Raw genomic sequence first — 20633 nt, 5'->3', positions numbered from 1 at the left:
ATTAATCTACACACAATACCTCATAATGACAAAGCAAAACCAGGTTTAGACATTTTTGCTAATTTAAATGTAAAAAACCCCCCGGAAATATCACATTTACACAAGTATTCAGACCCTTTACTCAGCACTTTGTTGAAGCACCTTTGGCAGCGATTACAGCATCGAGTCTTCTTGGGTACGACGCTACAAGCTTGGCACACCTGTATTTGCAGAGTTTCTCCCATTCTTCTCTGCAGATCCTCTCAAGCTCTGTCAGGTTGGCTGGGGAGCGTTGCTGCGCAGCTATTTTCAGGTCTCTCCAGAGATGTTCGATTTGGTTCAAGTCTGGGCTCTGGCTGGAATATAGAATTTCAAGCACAGATTCGACTACAAAGACCACAGAGCTTTTCGGAAGGCTCATAAGGAAGGGCAGTGATTGGTAGATAATAACAAATCAGACATTGAATATCATGGTTAAATTAGTCACGATGCTGTGGATTATGTATTAAACCACCCAGACACATTAAAGATACAGTCGTCCTTCTGAACTGAGCTGCAGGACATGAAACTGCTCAGGGATTTCACCATTAGGCCATTGGTAATTTTAAAACAGTTAGAGTTCAATGAATGTGATGGGAGAAAACGGAGGATGGATCAACAACATTGTAATGACTCCACAATAAATTAAATGATAGTGTGAAAAGAAGAATACAAATATACAGAATATGAATATTACAAAACATGCATCTTGTATGCAAGAAGGCTGCAAAAAAGGAACACACTTTTTGGCATGAACGCAAAGCCTTATGTTTGGGGCAAATCCAACACAACCCATGACTAAGTGACTGCCTCCTTTTTTTCAAGAAGGTGGTGGCTGCCTCATGGTATGGGTATGCTTGACATCGGCAAATAGTTTTTCAGGATAAAAAGAAACAGATAGAGTTAAGCACTGGCAAAATACTGCTTCAGCCTTTACACCAGAGACTGGGGAAGGATTTTTTTAGCTTATTGTTGACCAAAAAATTACAATTAAATCAATTTTAATCACACTTTGTAACACAATAAAATGTGAAGAAATCCTTGTGGTATGAATACTTTTGCAAGGCATTGTATAAGCCTAAAAAGACTGTTATATATTCTGTTTGTACTGTGTAGGCCAGTGGTTCTAAACTGGTTTTGCCAAATCCAAATTGAACCAGGTTATCTCAGTCGCGACCAAATATTCACATTGTGAAAAATAATTGCCAAAATACAATCTGGAAAATGATTTTGAATGCTATACTGATAGTAGATGTAGCAATTATGTGACAAAGGAACAACATTCCCACCTCTTTCATTGTCAATAATTGCAATTTGCCTATATTTGTCCATAATGTTAATAAGCTAACTGGTTTGACACCACTAAGTCAATCAACATAGCGCTGCTATTAATACATACCCCAGTCCTTATTCCCAGTCCCATCCTGACCTCATCACTAACTGCAATGACTGCCTTTCCTCCTCTGGATACCCTCGCTCCCCTCAAAACCCACTCAGTCGCCTTCACCCACTGCTCCCTGGTACACCCCAGAGCTACGCCAGTTAAAAGCCAGTGGACGGCTGCAAGAGGACTGGTCTAGTACGTCATTCTCAAGCATACACAGATCACCTGTTAAAATATAAAAGAACGCCCTCTCAGCTGCAAGAACATTTTACTACTCCGACATCAGCAACTCTGGTAAAAACAAACAAAAAAAATCATATTTTCCACAGTGAACCGCCTACTTCAGCCTCCTGAAAACTTCCCTGCAGACCCCTCCCCTGAACAGCACCACAAGTTCAGTACTTCTCTCCCGTCCTCACTGGCATAATAAACTCCTCCTTCACCACTTACATCGTACCCTCCATCCTCAAAAAGCTGAACGCTGACCCCGATGTCTTGAACAACTTTGTTCCCATCTCACACCTTACCTTCCTCTCCAAAATACTGGAGCAGGATGTGGACACTCAACTTCAATAACCTTCAAAAACCATTCCATTACGGTTTCCGCTCCAAACACAGCACTGAAACAGCCCTGGTTAAAAATCTCCCACCCAAACTCACCAACAAGACTTCCACTGGTCCAGAACTCTGCTGCACCAGATCAACCGAACACATCACACCAATCCACACTGGCTCCCTGTGTAATTCCATATTAACTCCCCACCCACAACCTGGCACCCACCTACCTCTCTGACCTTCTCCTAGCCTATGCCCCCTCCCGCCGCTCGCCCTCTGCTGGTCTCCTTGTCACCCCTCCCCAATTCACCTCTCATTCAATCTTCTCCCTACAGTTTTCAGCCATGGACTGCCTCATGTGAACTACAATCCTGCTGACGCTGTGTTTCAACATCATCGCTTGTGATATGGCTTTCGAAAAACATGGTCCTTACCTTTCACAAGCAAGAAAGGTTCACTTACTCTAGCAGTTTTGCACAGATCCATACAGCTATGGGGGCCTCCATCAGACCAAACTACACTTCCCGAGTTAGATTACACACAGGTGTTCAGAGCATGCTAGATAGCTAATTAGCACAGGTGGTCTCCGCTTGTCTTCCGGCTGTTTTCCGTAAAACAAGCGCTGTAACTTGGGAGATATGGCCGTGTGGGAACACTAACACTATCAATGTGTGTATCAATTGAACTTTTAGTTTTAATACAATTATTCTCGCTGATATGAAAGATAAGGTCCTTATGCTTCCAAAACCGTACCGCAAGTGACGCGTGTTTATGTTCAGATTGGGCGTCGGGGCTCTTAATTAACAAACCTTCCCCATACAGAACATGCCTTAGTCCAATGACTTGTGTAATGTCATGGAACTGAGAGTCATGATAAATGGCTAACTGCCTGCCAGAGAAGTCAAAACGATTCTGCTGGCTTGCATAGCAATAAAGCTGATTTTTTAAAATATATTTTGGATCCATTTGGGTGCGATACCATTTGGGTCCAATACAGACCAGACCCAATCTGATTCACCCTCATCTCTGACATATTTTGGGTCGACCCACCTCGGATTCAAATCGGAATTGATTTTCCAAAAATTACTGGGTCCTGTAGGTGTCGGATGGGAATTTCACAGATCCAATTCGGTTCAGATCTCAATTTCGGGATATGAGAAGAACTCTAATGTGTACGGTTAGATGGTGGTGAAATGTATTTTTCCATTTCCCATTTTTTATTTGTTTTTGTAAAAAAATGTGCAATTCACACTCCGACCTGTGGAATGCAGCAAACCCCAACAGTGTCTAGTCTGTGGGAAACTCACACGAAGAAGTTAATGGACACGCACAGTGACCAAGAATAATTAACACGTTAGCCTTTTTATTGTTGTTATTTAAACGTTTATTAACACCCTGGAAGGAACTCAAAATCGGGACTAATTTAACTGCAAAGTATCACATACTTACCGCATGTTGTGTTAAATTCGCGATGGTTACAGGACTTGGTTGATAAATGTTATCTAGGTAACGCTAGCTAGCTGCTAACAATGGCTAACTCAAGCTGTATGGTTTTTCATACTCAAATAGCCTCCATCATGGAGGTACTAGCGAATGCAGCCGTGGCAGAGATCTGTAAACTCGTAGACGACGACTATGCAGTGTTTCGTTTAGAAATAACTCAAAGCCAGAAAGAAAACAGGGCGCTACGGAGGAAACTACTGGAAGTTAAGGTGGCACGGGAGCGCGCAGAGAAGACATTACGAGAGCGCGTCCTCACCAGTCGTCCTAGGAGTGTCAAGATCCTCGACAGATACAGAGGATTGGCAAGAGGTACATTTTGCTGAAGGCAGAGGCTGCCCTTCATTTATAGCGCATTGCCTTTCACCCGTTCCGCTATGCACATGTGTAGATGTATTACCCAGAATTGGGTCTTGGTCAGTTTTTGGATAATCAGAGGAATTGTTGCATACTATCATGTTCTAACAAGATTCTTGATTTACTGCATTTACTATTATTTACTCAATGAAAACAATGTGATGCATCGAACATAATACAGCGATCAATAAATAGTATATCAAGAAGTTATGAGTGTTACATTACATCCTTGCCAATGGTAGACAGTATTAATAGTGTACAATATAGTGTTGAGCATTGACAGTAGTTAACCTAACCACCTCTTTCCCCCCAACCACACTCTCAGGTGAAGGACATCTCACTGGAGGCTACAGGAGCTTTGTGAAGCCAGCGGGACGCAATACATGGAGAGATGACCAACCAATCACTGTTGATGAGGAGAGTGGAACCTCAACCCAACACGTTATCTTGATAGAGGTTAATGTAATAGTGCTGCATTACAAATAATTACAGTTACTTTGTAAATCAAATGTGGCCAGTTTATTTCAGAAAGGCTCCCCTCAGCTATTCATTGTCTTACATGTACATCCTGATTTATCTGCCACAGGGGAGCTTGTGAGACTTCTCTTCGACATTGTTATCCAATTCAACTCATGTGCCGGTAATAACCTCATCTCTTCTTGAGTCAGTCTGCAGATGTAGAGGCTGCAGGTCCTGGAGGATCATCTCTGGTCAAGCAGGAGCGGATTGAAGGAGAGGAGGACCCACAACACAGCAGAGACATCCAGACTGGAGCAGCGGCTGTACTGGTGCCCCCTGTAGCCACGGATCACTTATCCACCGCCGTGCCCCAGCCCAGGACGCGATGCAGCATCACGGAGGTCAGTGGAACGCCGAACGCCGCCCTCAAGTCAGAGACAGACACCAAGACTTTAACTCCACACACAGGATCTGACCACAGGTCAGACCCAGAGACACTGGGGCTGAGGAGACTGGGCTGTCCTCCTGCTCCCGGATCAGAGTATTTACTATACGGTAACCCGAGACCGAGGACGGTTCATTCCCATCGGGACTCAGGTGACGTGTTAGAGACTGGTAATGATCCGTCTTGTTCTTACTCTACAGAGATGGACCCTGGCAACATGCCCTTGGGTTTAGAGACACAGACTGATCTGTCTAGAGGGGACTGGAACCCCTACAGTAGTAGTGTATACTCTGAAGGGTGCCTAGATAAGAAAGGGGAGGGTCTGGTCGTAGATGAGGTGACTGTGAAAGTGGAGGGGGACGCTCCTCTGGCATGGAATGTAGACGAGACTCACTTAGGAGAAGGACACTCACAAGGTAGAGATTTCTTAGATTACAGGGGAAGCTTAAAGACAAATCTAAATGTCACCACCCACTCCCCTTTACACACGTTCAGCGACCCAGTGTCCACTTCGATGGGGCCTTCTGATTCACACGGCCGCGTCTTTTTCGATCAGGTTCTGAACTCAAACGACAGGGCTAGAGCCGAGACTCAGGGAGGGGGAACAACATCAGGCAGTAGTAAAGAGAAACGGTTCCGTTGCATGTTCTGTAACAAAGGCTTCAGCTGCCCTCAGAAGGTGGAGATTCACCAGAGGGTCCACACTGGGGAGAAACCCTTCAGCTGTACCCAGTGTCACATGCGCTTCGCCCTGGCTGGCAACCTGAAGAGACATCAGAGGGTCCACACAGGGGAGAAACCCTTCAGCTGCCCCCAGTGTGAGAAGAGGTTCTCCCAGGCTGGTGACCTGAAGAGGCACCAGAGGGTCCACACAGGGGAGAAACCCTTCAGCTGTACCCAGTGTGACATGCGCTTCGCCCTGGCTGGCAACCTGAAGATGCACCTGAAGGTCCACATGGGAGAAAAGCCGTATGCCTGTACACACTGCGGGAAGAGCTTCTCAGAGAGGAGCTACCTCAGTATACACCAGCAGAAAAACCATTCCACTCTATAACAGAAAGTAACCATTCCACTCGATACCCTCTGACTATCCTCTTTAGATGAAACCCTGCGCAAAGAGAAATTTGTATTGTTGTCAGCGGAAAAGATCCACAGATTATTTTGGAATGACGAGTGTAACAGATTTCAGTGTTGAGTATTGCATCCAGGCATTGTGTGATATACACTGAGTGTATGAAACTTTAAGAACACCTTCCTAATACTGGGTTGTACCACCCCCTTTTGCCCTCAGCACAGACTCAATTCGTCAGGACATGGACTTTACAAGATGTCGAAAGCATTTCACAGGGATGCTGGCCCATGTTGACTCCAATGCTTCCCACATTTGTGTCAAGTTCCTTTGTGGTGGACCATTCTTGATACACATAGGAAACTGTTGAGCGTGAAAAACCCATCAGCATTACCGTTCTTGACACAAATCAGTGCACCTACATACCCCATTTCAAGGCACTTAAATCTTTTGTCTTGCCCATTCACCCTCTGAATGGCACACATACACAATCCCTGTCTCAATTACCTCAAGGCTTAAAATTCCTTCTTTAACCGGTCTCCTCCCCTTCATCTACACTGATTGAAGTGGATTTAGCCAGTTACATCAATAAGGGATCATAGCCTTCAGCTGGATTCACCTGGTCAGTCTATCAGAGATTCATTTTCATAATGTTTTTTACACTCAGTGTATAAGGCATATATAAGCCTAATGAGTCTCTTACATATTGTGTGTACTGTGTAGGATATATAATGTTCACAAATGCCTATTTCATTACTTCCATTCAACTACTTTATTTTCCCCCCAAAAAACTCCCTAGTCCTTGCCAATGACAAGCATACCCATAACATGATGCAGCCACCACTATGCTTGAAATAGTGGTACTCGGTGATATGTTGTGTTCGATTTGCCCCAAACAAAACGTTTTGTATTCAGGACAAAGTATTACTGAAGGGCCATGTTGCAAACAGGATGCATGTTTTGGAATATTTTTTTTTCTGTACATGCTTTCTTTTCACTCTGTCATTTAGGTTAATATTATTGAGTAACTACAATGTTGTTGATCCATCCTCTGTTTTCTCCTATCATAACCATTAAACTCTAACTGTTTTAAAATCACCTTTGGCCTCATGGTGAAATCCCAGAGCAGTTTCCTTTCTCTCACTACTCGATTGAGGGACCTTACAGATCAATCAATCAATCAATCAAATGTATTTATAAAGCCCTTTTTACATCAGCTGTTGTCACAAAGTGCTATACTGAAACCCAGCCTAAAACCCCAAAAAGCAAGCAATGCAGATGTAGAAGCACGGTGGCTAGGAAAAACTCTAGAAAGGCAGGAACCTAGGAAGAAACCAGGCTTTGAGGGGTCCTCTTCTGGCTGGGCCGGGTGGAGATTTTAACAGTACATGGCCAAGTTGTTCAAACGTTCATAGATGACCAGCAGGGTCAAATAATAATAATAATCACAGTCGTTGTAGAGGGTGCAACAGGTCAGCACCTCAGGAGTAAATGTTAGTTGGCTTTTCATAGCTGATTAGTCAGAGCTAGAGACAGCCGGTGCGGTAGAGAGAGAGAGTCGAAAAACAGCAGGGTAGCACGTCCAGTGAACGGGTCAAGGTTCCATAGCCGCAGGCAGAACAGTTGAAACAGGAGCAGCAGCACGACCAGGTGGACTGGGGACAGCAAGGAGTCATCAGGCCAGGTAGTCCTAAGGCATGGTGCTGGGGCTCAGGTCCTCAGAGAGAAAAGAGAATTAGAGGGAGCATGCTTAAATTCACACAGGACACCAGATAAGACAGGAGAAATACTCCAGATATAACAGACTGACCGTAGACCCCCGACACAAACTACTGCAGCATAAATACTGGAGGCTGAGACAGGAGGGGTCGGGAGACAATGGCCCCGTCCGACGATACCCCCGGACAGGGCCAAACAGGCAGGATACAACCCCACCCACTTTGCCAAAGAAAAACCCCCACACCACTAGAGTGACAACTTCAAACCACCAACTTACTACCCTGAGACAAGGCCGAGTATAGCCCACGAAGATCTCCCCCACGGCACAAACCCGAGGGGGGCGCCATCCCAGACAGGAAGATCATGTCAGTGACTCAACCCACTCAAGTGAAACACCCCTCCTAGGGACGACATGAAAGAGCACCAGTAAGCCAGTGACTCAGCCCCTGTAATAGGGTTAGAGGCAGAGAATCCCAGTGGAGAGAGGTGAACCGGCCAGGCAGAGACAGCAAGGGTGGTTCGTTGCGCCAGTGGCTTTCCGTTCACCTTCACACCCCTGGGCCAGACTACACTCTATCATAGGACCTACTGAAGAGATGAGTCTTCAATAAAGACTTAAAGGTCGAGACCAAGTCTACGTCTCTCACATGGATAGGCAGACCATTATTCCATAAAAATTGAGCTCTATAGGAGAAAGCCCTGCCTCCAGTCGTTTGTTTAGAAATTATAGGGACAATAAGGAGGCCTGTGTCTTGTGACCGTAGCGTACGTGTAGGTATGTACGGCAGGACCAAATCAGAAAGATAGGTAGGAGCAAGCCCATGTAATGCTTTGTAGGTTAGCAGTAAAACCTTGAAATAATTGTATGTTTGGGGTAGTCATTCAAAAATCATGTTAACTATTAATGAACACCGAATGTGTCCATGCAAGTTATGTGATTTGTTAAGCACATTTTTACTCCTGAACTTATTTAGACTTGCCATAACAAAGGGGTGGAATACATACTCAAGACATTTGAGCTTTTAATTTTGTATAAAACAATTTTTAAATCGCATAGATCAGAGACATCTCAATTTACTATCATTTAAATTCAGGCTGTAACAACAAAATGTAGAGAAAGTAAAGGGCAGTGAATACTTTGAAGGCACTGTAAAACTACTCTGCATTACATACTGCAATGGGTATTCCAACCCCGAGCCCCAGCCTGTTCTTGCAGATTAAATTCTTATTTTGTGTGCTGCCTAACCAATGGCTGTGGTGTGTAGGCCTACGACGGCAGTTCAGGTCGAGAGTCAAAGGCTTCTTTGCATAATTTTTGTTGTTGTTGTATTAGCCCTAGTCCAAGAAAATGCACTGTTGCATGCAGTCTAGAAAATAGCCTATGTTCTGTCCGTTTGAGGAGAACGTGAAGATGAGGACCCGAGGTCACTTTGATCGCTTTTATAAAAAAACGATGTTTCTTGTCCAGGATGAGTTATTGACCTCACAATAAGCATGATTCAAGTAATTTACGTTGTCGTGCCCAAACTTCAAGCAGCAGCCGCAGCACATTTGGAAATGGACAGCTCATGGCGTTTGAAAGTAGGCAAATTCGAGTAGGCATAATTCATTTCACCGGTCTTCATTTTAATTAGAATTTACTAACAACGAGGGCTTTGTGTTGAAGCCTATTTCTTCCTATTGAATAAATAGAGGTAGTCTTACCTGTTTGACAGGCGAAATTAGGCTATAGGCTGATATATCTATAGATTTTGTCGGTCAATTCCTCCATCCACCATGCACTCTTTAAATAGCCTATCTCTGTGTCAGTGAAGGGCTGTTAAGTTAAAGCCAAGGCTCGAATTGAGAGGGTATAACATAGGCCTACCATTTTATTAAAGAAAATTGTGAAAAACACAGGCCCTTAGCTTTTGAAGAAAATGAAAATGCCCCATACCAGAATATACTGTAGAGACCCGCACAGACAGCTGTACTTACCAGTACCCAGTGTTCGCGGGGTCCGACATGCCAGTCAACCTGCTATCTGCCAACCACGGGAATGCCTGGAATGTTCTGGTGCCGGGCATCCTGGTGGTTCGTGGAGCGGCGGGAGGGGGGCGGGGTTTGGCGTGGGCTACGGCCAAACAGTAGCCTGTGTTGAGTTTGGTTAATAAACCGGGAATTCTTAAACTCAATCATCTATCTGGACAATTGTTCATTAATGATCTAGGCAGGTCATTACAATACTATCGCCAATAGGCGCTAAAGATAGTTAGCGTCTGTTAATAGGTTAAACCCAAGGGGTGAGTTAGTCAACATGGATCCCCCCCAGTGAATAGGCCAGAAGAGAGAGATCCAGAGAGGATGAGTTTTAGTAAGATACGATTTCTTGTGTTTATTTCTATGGTTATTAATTGTACTGGACTGATGGAGCATAGATCCTACAAAATAGATGTGGTAGTGACAGCAGCAGAGACATTTTTGGGGTGTAAGAGATTTTATTCCAGGAGAGCTACAGGGGGTTTTAATAGAAGGGGCTCCATCCTCCCAGGCGGTTGGCCTGGTGTAGGATCTAGTAGGGCTAAAGTATTGGGATAGGGCTTCTGTGTTTTTGGAGTATAGGAGTGTATATGAAAGTACAGGGGCATGACTCAACTCACCCTGCAAGGTGTCTATTGGGTGAGGCATGGGGAGGTGAGGGAACTGGAGTGACTAGAGGTAGGCCAAGCTATGTGACCCATGTGGTGGCTAATTTCTGCATTACCAAATGAGGAGAGTTACAAACTTCACACACACAAGTCAGTTATACTTAAAACTACATCTTTAATAATTAAGATCTTTGCATTAGCACTTGACTTTCAACGATTCCCCATTTCTAATGAACCGTTGAGAGTGTCAACACAATGGCTACCGAGATCTTTATAGCAAGATCCACCCCCTTTTGACATGACAAACCACAGATAGTTAGGAACGGTTCACAAAGAAAGACTGTTACTTGAGAGAGGAGTATCCACAGCCAGATAGTATTCGCTATAAATTATCGTTCAGTTTGGTCCCCTTGACGAGGTTTCTAATCTCGTCCCTGGTACTTCATAGTACAAAAACACCAACTCATCCAATGGCATATATCAATTGTCAACTCTAAATACTCCCATCTCAAGCAAACCCCCTCTTGACCCCACTCCTGGACAAGCTCACTGGGGGGATTGAGCCTCTTGGTCATACACTATCCCAGGATAAGTGAAGATCTAAGAGAGGACATAAAATGGTCCCAGACACTGCCATAAACCTCCCCACAACATAGAAAAGGAGGGAGTGACTTGCTCACAGACATTGTGGAGACAAGTAATTGGTTCCCCATTAATCACGCCATCCCTTCACATGGTTTAAGAGTAGGTAAAGACACATTCACATATGAAGACAATGTTTCATTCTGACATCTCCCCTCTCTGGGCCCCAAGTGACTGAGCCCTAGCTAAGGGAAAAGTACAACTGTCAACACCAGAGTCCAAAGGGCACGCCATCCTAATGACAAGTATCTCACATAAGCATATTATGCTAGTGTAATACCCTTGTTTGAACCAGGTATTGAGTTTATTTGTTATAATTAATTGGTTATATATTTAAAAGATGATTGAATTGCTCCTAAACTGTAATGTTGTTAATGCATTATGCTTTTTGAAGAAATATTTATTTAATGTATAAGTGAATAGTTGTTTTACGTTGAAGTTTAAGTTTTGACCAATAAGGTCGCTTGTTAAGTTGTGGCCAATGGGAGTTGACCTGGTTAACGGGAGGCCTGGGAAAAAAAAGAGAGGGAAAAAGACGTTGATGAAAGGATGGACGTTTTTACCTTAGAACGGTTGGTAAAGAAATTATAAAAGAAGACGACAGAACTAGAACAAAACCTATACCTACTAAGATATGAAGGGAAATACATGTTTTATTTTATAAAAGAGTTGTTATAATTTTGTTAAAACTTAGTAAAGACTGGAGCTACCGTCTCGTCGTGGAGGTATTTGCCAGCATTGAGGTTAGCCTAGCATCGTGTGACACCGGGAGATAATTGCTTGGGAAGCTTAACGAGTTCGTGTTCCCATGGGGATATCGGTTGCGGCTAAGGAGTACTGTCTGCATGGGTAGCTGTGCTTGCCTTGGACTTTGTGAGTAAACCTGCATGGAACTGCCATACTTTGCTGAGGGAATATCTACCAAGTAGTGAGTAACCACAACGTGAGGTGCTTCAGGATATTTTTGGGTGTCGTCATTTTTTTTAGCTCCAACAGGCGCCAACGGTTTATTTAAGCAAACTTGAAATAATTTGGACACGGGTTGTGCACGACTCATTGGGGATTATTTTTTTATTTCTTTTGATGTTGTGTCTGAAAATGTATTTGTGTTTGAAAATGTTTTAATACACATATGGAACGTTATGTATATTGCCTTGGTGGAGTCATTGATTGTTTCAATTCAATTTAATGCATGGGATGGTTTATCCTGATTCAATAACAGAAACCTATAATCATTTAATCTGAAGTTAATACTCTATTGTCATAACCATAGATAGTTTACAATAGGAATTCTTATTGGAGATGTCCTTCTCACCTAACATCCCATGCTGCTGAGATACTCTGCATAAGTTAATATTAGGACGCGCTACCAACAGCAGGCTAATGGAACGTGAAGTATGGACTTTTTCGACCGAAAATACATCTGTTGTGGACCTGGGATGCTTTCTGATGAAGACAACTAAAGGTAGGCGATTATTGACAATATTATACAAGATGAGATGTGACATGCGATTGTTCCAAGATGGCGCCGAGCTCTGTATATTAGCTCATTTTCTGAGTATCGCATCTCCTTTTATCGCAAAGTGTGATTACCCAGTAAAGTTAATTTAAAATCTGGTATGACAGGTGTTCTCAAGAGATATTCATCTATAAATGTTAGATTGACAATATAAATTTAAAAAATCGTTATCGGATAGTAATTTAGGGAATTGTAGCATTGTTTACCGGGACGCATTTGAGGGGAAATTATTTAGTCAACGTCAGACGCCGATGTAAAATGCTGTTTTTATATATAAATATGACCTTTATTGAACAAAAGAATGCATGCATTGTATAACATGATGTCCTAGGTGTGTCATCTGATGAAGTTTGTAAAAGGTTAGTGCTGCATTTAGCTGTTTTTTGATTATTTGTGATGCAAGTGGTTGGTCGGAAAATGGCTATGTTGCTGCTTTTTACGATGGACTCATCTAACATAATCTAATGATTTGCTTTTCCTGTAAAACCTTTTTGAAATCGGACGACGTGGGTCCATTCAGAAGAGGTGTATCTATACAAAAAAATATATATATATTAATTTTTTATTTTTTTTATTATGATTTTTTTTAATGCTAATTGGCGATATGATTTTTCGCTGGATTTTGATCCCGCTGACGGGATGAGACACTGAATTAAGCTAGTCCAGCCCATTAGCGCTGTGGTTCTGTGGTCATCTTTGCAGAAGCTGGGTCTCGGGTTTGCGCCCTCGTTGTTGTGCACTGAAGTTTCCTGTTATGTTTTTTCTCAGTGTTTTTCCATTGTCCTTTCACAACCCTTTAAGCTGTTGCATTTAACACAGTTTCGATCACGCCTGTCTGCACCCTACTTCCCTACACACACACATCTTTGCATTATACCAGTTCTTTGTTTTAATATTGCGCTACAAAGTTTCATTATACTTATTAGCTTAAAGGTATAGGTTAAACTTTAACACCCCATTATGCAGGGCCAAATCTCACAATCCCCCTTTTGACACCAACTAGGTGTCATTTAACAAAATAATTGAAAAATAAAAACAGAATTAGTAGAAAACATAAAAATAATTAGAAAAAAACGTAAAAATGTAATTAAATTTTGAGGTTCCCCCTTTTGACACCTGCAAGGTGTCACAACCAAAACATTGGCTCCATCCCTTTAACCTGTTTGTACAAATTGGGCTCGTTGCCAATCTGGAACTTAAATCCACCTATAGGGAGAGCACAATTTATTCATCAATATCCTTGACTGCAAACCAGGGGTCATCCTTAGCAAGCCCCATGGTGGCACGGAATTGAGCCTCCGTATCAGTCCCAGGAACCTCTAAGAGAGGCATCATACCTGAAGCAGTTGCTACATCTGTAATAGATTTCTTAAAACATGGTATTACACAGGCAGCACAGCACATTAATAGCATCAACATAACAATCAGGGTCAGAAATCCAGTAACCACCAGACTTGTGTATTTACCCAACCAATTAGACAACCAGGTGAACATACCGTTCTCCTCCACCCCGGCGAAACTCCCCATCTCCAGAGACAACTTATTCAAACCGATCAAAGCCTTAGAAATACTACCGTCTGGGCTGGTGTCATTCGGGATAAAGGTGCAACATTGTTCTCCAAACATTTACAAACCCCCCCTTGACTAGCCAGGATCATATCAAGTGCCAATTGGTTCTGTCTAGCTGTCTGAGAGGTAGCATCCAGTTGTTCTTCCATACCTGTAAGAGCAATCCTTGTAAAATTGACAAAACGCTGTTGGTTATAGTATATGTAATTAATATGGTCAGTTTGCTTGGCATCGATTACTGCTGATCCAATAAATGGCAACAGGTGCCATAGGCCGACTTTCCTGCTAAGTGCTTGGAAGGATTTCGGAACGCCAATTGGTACACCAAGGAAATTAGTATGAATTTGTACCTCATCTGCACCAGCCCAGGGAGATTCCCGCTTAACTCGATGGGAGTAGGCAATGGGAGGGTTTGGTACAGGAGAACCCATAAGTTGGTCGGCAGTTACATCAATGATGGTCAAAGGGACAATAAGGCTAGTTAAAGCACAAGTTCCACTCCAATCACCCTTAAGTATAGGATACAGGGCGCGGTGAGGACCACACATCCACCATATGTCAGCAACCCCTCTAGTCTGATTCTTACCTTGCCCCGGCCAGGTCGAGTTGACCGTAATATTTACACTACAGTCCTGCGAGGGCAAGTGGCCATAGTGGAATCCGTCTCCCATCTTACTAAGACAGGTGTAATTACCCCCATATGCCCTCACCCCCACAGGAGCCTTTCTTGGCAGTACCTCTGGGAAAACTTGTTCCAAAGTTTTACACAGGCTAGAGGTAGCATTATTTGGGTAAAATTCTTCCATAATGCACAACCAACCTTCGCCTTCTGCTAGCGCAAAAGGGTGGGTTGCCAACCTGGGACGGGCATGACCGCAAATTACACAGTTCTTTTTAGATAGGGTCTTAGCCGTGTACATCATATATGCCAACCACATGTTATCTCTCCCTTCATATCCTGTTTCAATACCCAGTTGTTCCCCAGCCGAAATATCCTTTACATTAACTACTCTTACCGGGTCTGGTCCTTCCTCTGTTGGAGGAGTGATACTGGTCATCGTCGTTTGATTTAGAGTGCTATTTTTCTGAGACTGGCTTGAAGACGGCCAAGGGGTCACTCTTAGTTCAAAAAGTCCCATAACGTCTGCCCCAGATCGCGTGGCACCCAAGGTATAGGTTCCCGCATCTGAAAACTTCACATTCTGTATGGTTAGTAGGATTTCATCACCTTTACACAAGTTATTTTTACTTTCTATTCCAGACATACCCCATATCATAGAAAATCTGTCGACCTTGGATATATCCTTTAACGTATAAGGATAGCCTCTACGCCACTCCCAGAAGGTCCCCATATTGGTGATCATATAGTCCCAATATGGACACCACTTCCCCTCACACAAGTACGTCTCTCTTCATTTTGCATAGGGCACTAGTACATTACATGCCCTCGTTCGATGTCTAGGACATATATCCCCAATTCTACTGGCCCCGTTCCTCCAGGACCATATTTGGCACGGTTCCAGAGTAACGACCTGAGATTCTCCTTCTCTTAATTCAATGGTTACATACTCCCTAGCCTGAATTGTAACTCCAATCACTACCCATACTATCCAGTACCCCAGTAAACCCCTCATTCTACTAGGTGATACACTTCTGCCTTCAGTGTTTAGTCCAATTTACTATCCTGTATGTCTTTTATCGTTTGATCTAAGGATCGTTCAGGATCAGAGTTTTTAGCACAGTGTGTTCGATGATGCCAGGTGTCTCCCGGAGTGCCGCTTACCCTTAGAGAGTGGCTTGCTACTTCCTTCACCTGGTATGGGCCTTTCCACCGTGGTTCCGTCCACTTCCTGGAGTGTACCTTCACCCTTACCCAATCGCCAACCAGGATGTCTCTGTTTTCGTCTGTTGTTTCTACCTCAGGCGTCCGCACATCCACCACCTGTTCAGACAGTCTTTTGACAAGGGAAGTTAGAGCCTGCATATAGTCAGTATGTCTGATTTTTGCAATGTCTAGCCTAGGCAAACTCATATTGTCATTTGGTGGCCCTGGCATTTTTCTCCCTGTTAACCTGTTAGGGCTAGGGGGCAGTATTGACACGGCCGGATAAAAAACGTACCCGATTTAATCTGGTTACTACTCCTGCCCAGTAACTAGAATATGCATATAATTATTGGCTTTGGATAGAAAACACCCTAAAGTTTCTAAAACTGTTTGAATGGTGTCTGTGAGTATAACAGAACTCATATGGCAGGCAAAAACCTGAGAGGATTCTATATGGGAAGTGGCCTGTCTGACAAGTTGTTGTTCATCTGGGCTCTTTTTATTGAAGACTGAGGATCTTTGCTCTAACGTGACACTTCCTACGGCTCCCATAGGCTCTCAGAGCCCGGGAAAAAGCTGAACGATATCGAGGCAGCCTCTGGCTGAAACACATTATCGCTTTTGGCAAGTGGCCGATCAGAGTACTATGGGCTTAGGCGCGTGCACGAGTCGACCCGAATGCTTTATTTTCTTTCGTCTGTTTACCTAAATGCAGATTCCCGGTCGGAATATTATCGCTTTTTTACGAGAAAAATGGCATAAAAATGGATTTTAAACAGCGGTTGACATGCTTCGAAGTACGGTAATGGAATATTTAGAATTTTTTGTCACGAAATGCGCCATGCTCGTAACCCTTATTTACCCTTTCGGATAGTGTCTTGAACGCACGAACAAAACGCCGCTGTTTGGATATAACTATGGATTATTTTGAACCAAACCAACATTTGTTATTGAAGTAGAAGTCCTGGGAGTGCATTCTGACGAAGAACACCAAAGGTAATAACATTTTTCTTATAGTAAATCTGACTTTGGTGAGTGCTAAACTTGCTGGGTGTCTAAATAGCTAGCCCTGTGATGCTGGGCTATCTACTGAGAATATTGCAAAATGTGCTTTCACCAAAAAGCTATTTTAAAATCGGACATAGAGTGCATAGAGGAGTTCTGTATCTATAATTCTTAAAATAATTGTTATGCTTTTTGTGAACGTTTATCGTGAGTAATTTAGTAAATTCACCGGAAGTTTGCGGGGGGTATGCTAGTTCTGAACGTCACATGCTAATGTAAAAAGCTGGTTTTTGATATAAATATGAACTTGATTGAACAAAACATGCATGTATTGTATAACATAATGTCCTAGGTGTGTCATCTGATGAAGATCATCAAAGGTTAGTGCTGCATTTAGCTGTCTTCTGGGTTTTGTGACATTATATGCTAGCTTGAAAAATGGGTGTCTGATTGTTTCTGGCTGGGTACTCTGCTGACATAATCTAATGTTTTGCTTTCGTTGTAAAGCCTTTTTTAAATCGGACAGTGTGGTTAGATTAACGAGAGTCTTGTCTTTAAAATGCTGTAAAATAGTCATATGTTTGAGAAATTGAAGTAATAGCATTTCTAAGGTATTTGAATAACGCGCCACAGGATTCCACTGGCTGTTACGTAGGTGGGACGATTTGGTGCCACCTACCCTAGAGAGGTTAATAGTTCGTGCGGAGTGAGGTGCGTATCGGACCCTGGGGAGTTTCTCATGGACATCAAGGCCAGAGGCAGGGCGTCTACCCATTTTAGTTTTGTTCCTGCCATTATTTTCGCCATCTTTCGTTTCAAAGTTTGATTTGCGCGCTCCACAAGGCCTTGCGATTGCGGGTGATACACAGAACCAAACTTGTGCGTAATTCCCAGAGCCAATTCCACTTCCTTCAGGTGCTCATTCCGGAAATGGGTGCCATTGTCGGATCAGACCATCCTAGGGACCCCGAACCTGGGTATCAGCTCCCTCCGTAGCCACTTAACCACTGTCTTTGCATCCTCCCTGGCAGTTGGGATTGCTTCTACCCATCTGGTGAATCGATCCACCATTACCAGCAGATATCTTTTCTTCCTTAACTTCCTGTTCAAATTCACTGGTGTTACCTAAACATTCAAACCAAGAATCAATAACAAGAAACTATCACAAACCTTTTACGATTCAACTATCCAGACCTGAATAGCTTACCGCCAAATATAGCACAGCGCTCACAACCAACTCTCCTATTTTTTATTTGTTTTACCCGTAAGCAAAAATATAACCCCTACTCAAACAACGTTCTGCCTTACCTCTATCATCAGATTAAAACCAATCTTTACAACTTCCTCTTCTCTTTCGGCTTCACATTTATGAAATGTCCAAGACTTTAAAAGTACCATGTAAATCGCCAAACTTATAAAATACTTCATTCAATTCTTTTAAACCAAAAAAACACATTTTGGTGGGCCTAACTGTTTCGCAATTACCTCTCCGCTCATCATAATTCATTAGATTTAGGTAACTGTCTCTTCCTTGATTCAGTTATTTAAATTCAACTCCGATTCTCTATGTTATTTCCAGCAACAGACAACGAATTATCAAAAATATATCAAAACTATTTATGTTGAATGAATTCGTCTTTCAATTTGAACCAAACAAGCCATTAAAACGTTAAGTTCATATCTTAAACAAACACTAGCAACCTATCTTTTCCGCCCTATCTCAGCTCACTGGTCACCATAGCAGCACTCACTCGTAGCACGTGCTCCAGCAGGTATGTCTCACTGGTCACCCCCAAAGCCAATTCCTCCTTTGGTCATCTTTCCTTCCAGTTCTCTGCTGCCAATGACTGGAACAAACTGCAAAAATCTCTGAAGCTGGAGACTCATATCTCCCTCACTAGCTTTAAGCACCAGCTGTCAGAGCAGCTCACAGATCACTGCACCTGTACATAGCCCAACTGTAAACAACCCATCTATCTACCTACCTCATCCCCATACTGTATTTATTTATCTTGCTCCTTTGCACCCCAGTATCTCTACTTGCACATTCATCTTCTGCACATCTACCATTCCAGTGTTTAATTGCTATATGGTAATTACTTCGCCACCATGGCCTATTTATTGCCTTAACTTACCTCATTTGCACTCACTGTATATATACTTTTTGTTTTCTTTTGTTCTACTGTATTATTGACTGTATGTTTTGTTTATTCCATGTGTAACTCTGTGTTGTTGTATGTGTCGAATTGCTATGCTTTATCTTGGCTAGGTCGCCGTTGCAAATGAGAACTTGTTCTCAACTTGCCTACCTGGTTAAATAAAGGTGAAAAAAATGTTTAAATACATGTGGAGGCCATAGATATAAAAGCATAGATATAGCGCACATAGAACAGATCTACAGCTTCTTAGACTTGCGTTCAATGAGAATGATCTAACACTCACATTTCTATGTGAATTTGTTCATGTTGCCTAAATAGTAGTGTCAGCAATCTAGACACAATTTACAATAAGAGAAAAATAACACACTTTAATTCCTCACAGGAGAATTAACATTAGCTAAACCAACTGGTATAGGCTAATCACATAATAGTACAAAATGGTAAGAGAACTGGTGAAGAAAGTTACCCCTCTCTTCACAATCCCCAAGTCCAGAACAGATTATGGGAGGCACACTGTACTACATAGACCCATGACTACATGGAACTCTATCTACATCAAGGAACTGACGCGAGAAGTTAAATTTGATTTTAAAAAACAGATAAAAATACACCTTATGGAACAGCGAAGAGACACAGGCACACATTTTTGATTTTTTGGCCTAAGAACAGTGGGTTAACTGCCTTGTTCAAAGCAGAACGACAGATTTTTACCTTGTCAGCTCTGGGATTTGATCTTGCAACCTTTCGGTTACTAGTCCAACGCTCTAACCACCAGGCTACCTGCCGCCATACACACGATAACATTCGCACTATACACACACGTACACATGGATTTTGTGCTGTAGATATGTGCTAGTGGAGTAGGGGCCTGAGGGCACACACTTAGTGTGTTGTGAAATCTGCTATGAATGTATTGTAAAAAAAAAAAAAAAAGAATTTTATAACTGCCTTAATTTTGCTGGACCCTAGGAAGAGGCAGCAGCTAATTGGGATCCATAATAAATTCAAATATCATAAAAATCAAAAGCTATTTCCATGTGAAAATGTTATTGCAACATTAGTTTTGTTGGTAGGCCACTCTGAAAGGAGCACATTATGTTCAAATAGCCACAACAGCCGATTGAATAGTCTAAAACTGCAACTTAAAGCGGGTACAGCATCGATGTTCACTGTAAATGCACTCAATTTTGACAACATTCAAGTTTCCATCCCCACGAACTGAAATTTGCTGAGTGCCCCCCAGAAATTAAGGGAACAGTGGTCCCAGCTCATGTTGGGGTTAGGGGAAATGAGGCAGCAGATAAGGTAGCGAAGGCAGCTCTGAAGAGGGAGGAGGTAGAAGTGGTGGTCCCATTAGGGGGGGGGGTGTAGGAGCATCACAGCATTGGGATTGGTTTTTCACACTCAACTAGCCTCCATCATGGAAGTGCAAGCAAATGCTGCGGTGGCAGAGATTTGTAAACTCGTAGACGACGAATATGCAGTGTTTCGTTTGGAAATAACTCAAAGCCAGAAAGAAAACAGGACATTGAGGAGGAAACTACAGCTACTGGAACTGAAGGTGGCACGGGAGCGCGCAGAGAGGACAATACGAGAGCGCGTCCTCGCCAGTCGTCCCAGTAGTGTCAAGATCCTCAACCGATACAGAGGAATGACAAGAGGTACATTTTGCAGAAGGCCGAGGCTGCACGGCCTGTCGCCCCGTTCAACTTAGCATGTGATCAGATGTGTTAACCAGAATTGAGTCTTGGTCAGTTTTTGGAAAATATGCAATAATTCGC

The 20633-nt window shown here is 42.9% G+C and overlaps 1 protein-coding gene across 2 annotated transcripts; it reads left to right on the top strand.

The window, feature by feature from the left end:
- Nucleotides 1-3261: 3261 nt before the first annotated feature.
- Nucleotides 3262-6848, top strand: LOC106602611 (zinc finger protein 35-like). Of its 2 annotated transcripts, none has more exons than XM_014195357.2 (3): nt 3262-3769; nt 4140-4276; nt 4483-6848. In XM_014195357.2, the coding sequence occupies exons 1-3, from the start codon at nt 3487-3489 to the stop codon at nt 5770-5772; spliced, it is 1710 nt and encodes a 569-aa protein (XP_014050832.1). In that variant the 5' UTR covers nt 3262-3486; the 3' UTR covers nt 5773-6848. The 2 variants fall into 2 exon arrangements, with proteins under 2 accessions (XP_014050832.1, XP_014050833.1); XM_014195358.2 differs by having other exon boundaries at nt 4140-4270; nt 4483-6846.
- Nucleotides 6849-20633: the final 13785 nt, after the last annotated feature.

Source organism: Salmo salar, chromosome ssa04, assembly GCF_905237065.1.
Source record: "Salmo salar chromosome ssa04, Ssal_v3.1, whole genome shotgun sequence".
Lineage (NCBI taxonomy): Eukaryota > Metazoa > Chordata > Actinopteri > Salmoniformes > Salmonidae > Salmo > Salmo salar.
Note: the sequence above shows the minus strand (reverse complement) of the source record. Positions and strands in the feature narration are given on the sequence as shown.

Coding starts and splice junctions, on each gene's coding strand:
- LOC106602611 (XM_014195357.2), top strand. CDS start 3,487: ATGGCTAACTCAAGCTGTATGGTTTTTCATACTCAAATAGCCTCCATC. Junction 3,770..4,139: donor ATACAGAGGATTGGCAAGAG/GTACATTTTGCT, acceptor CCACACTCTCAG/GTGAAGGACATCTCACTGGA. Junction 4,277..4,482: donor TTATCTTGATAGAGGTTAAT/GTAATAGTGCTG, acceptor TTCTTGAGTCAG/TCTGCAGATGTAGAGGCTGC.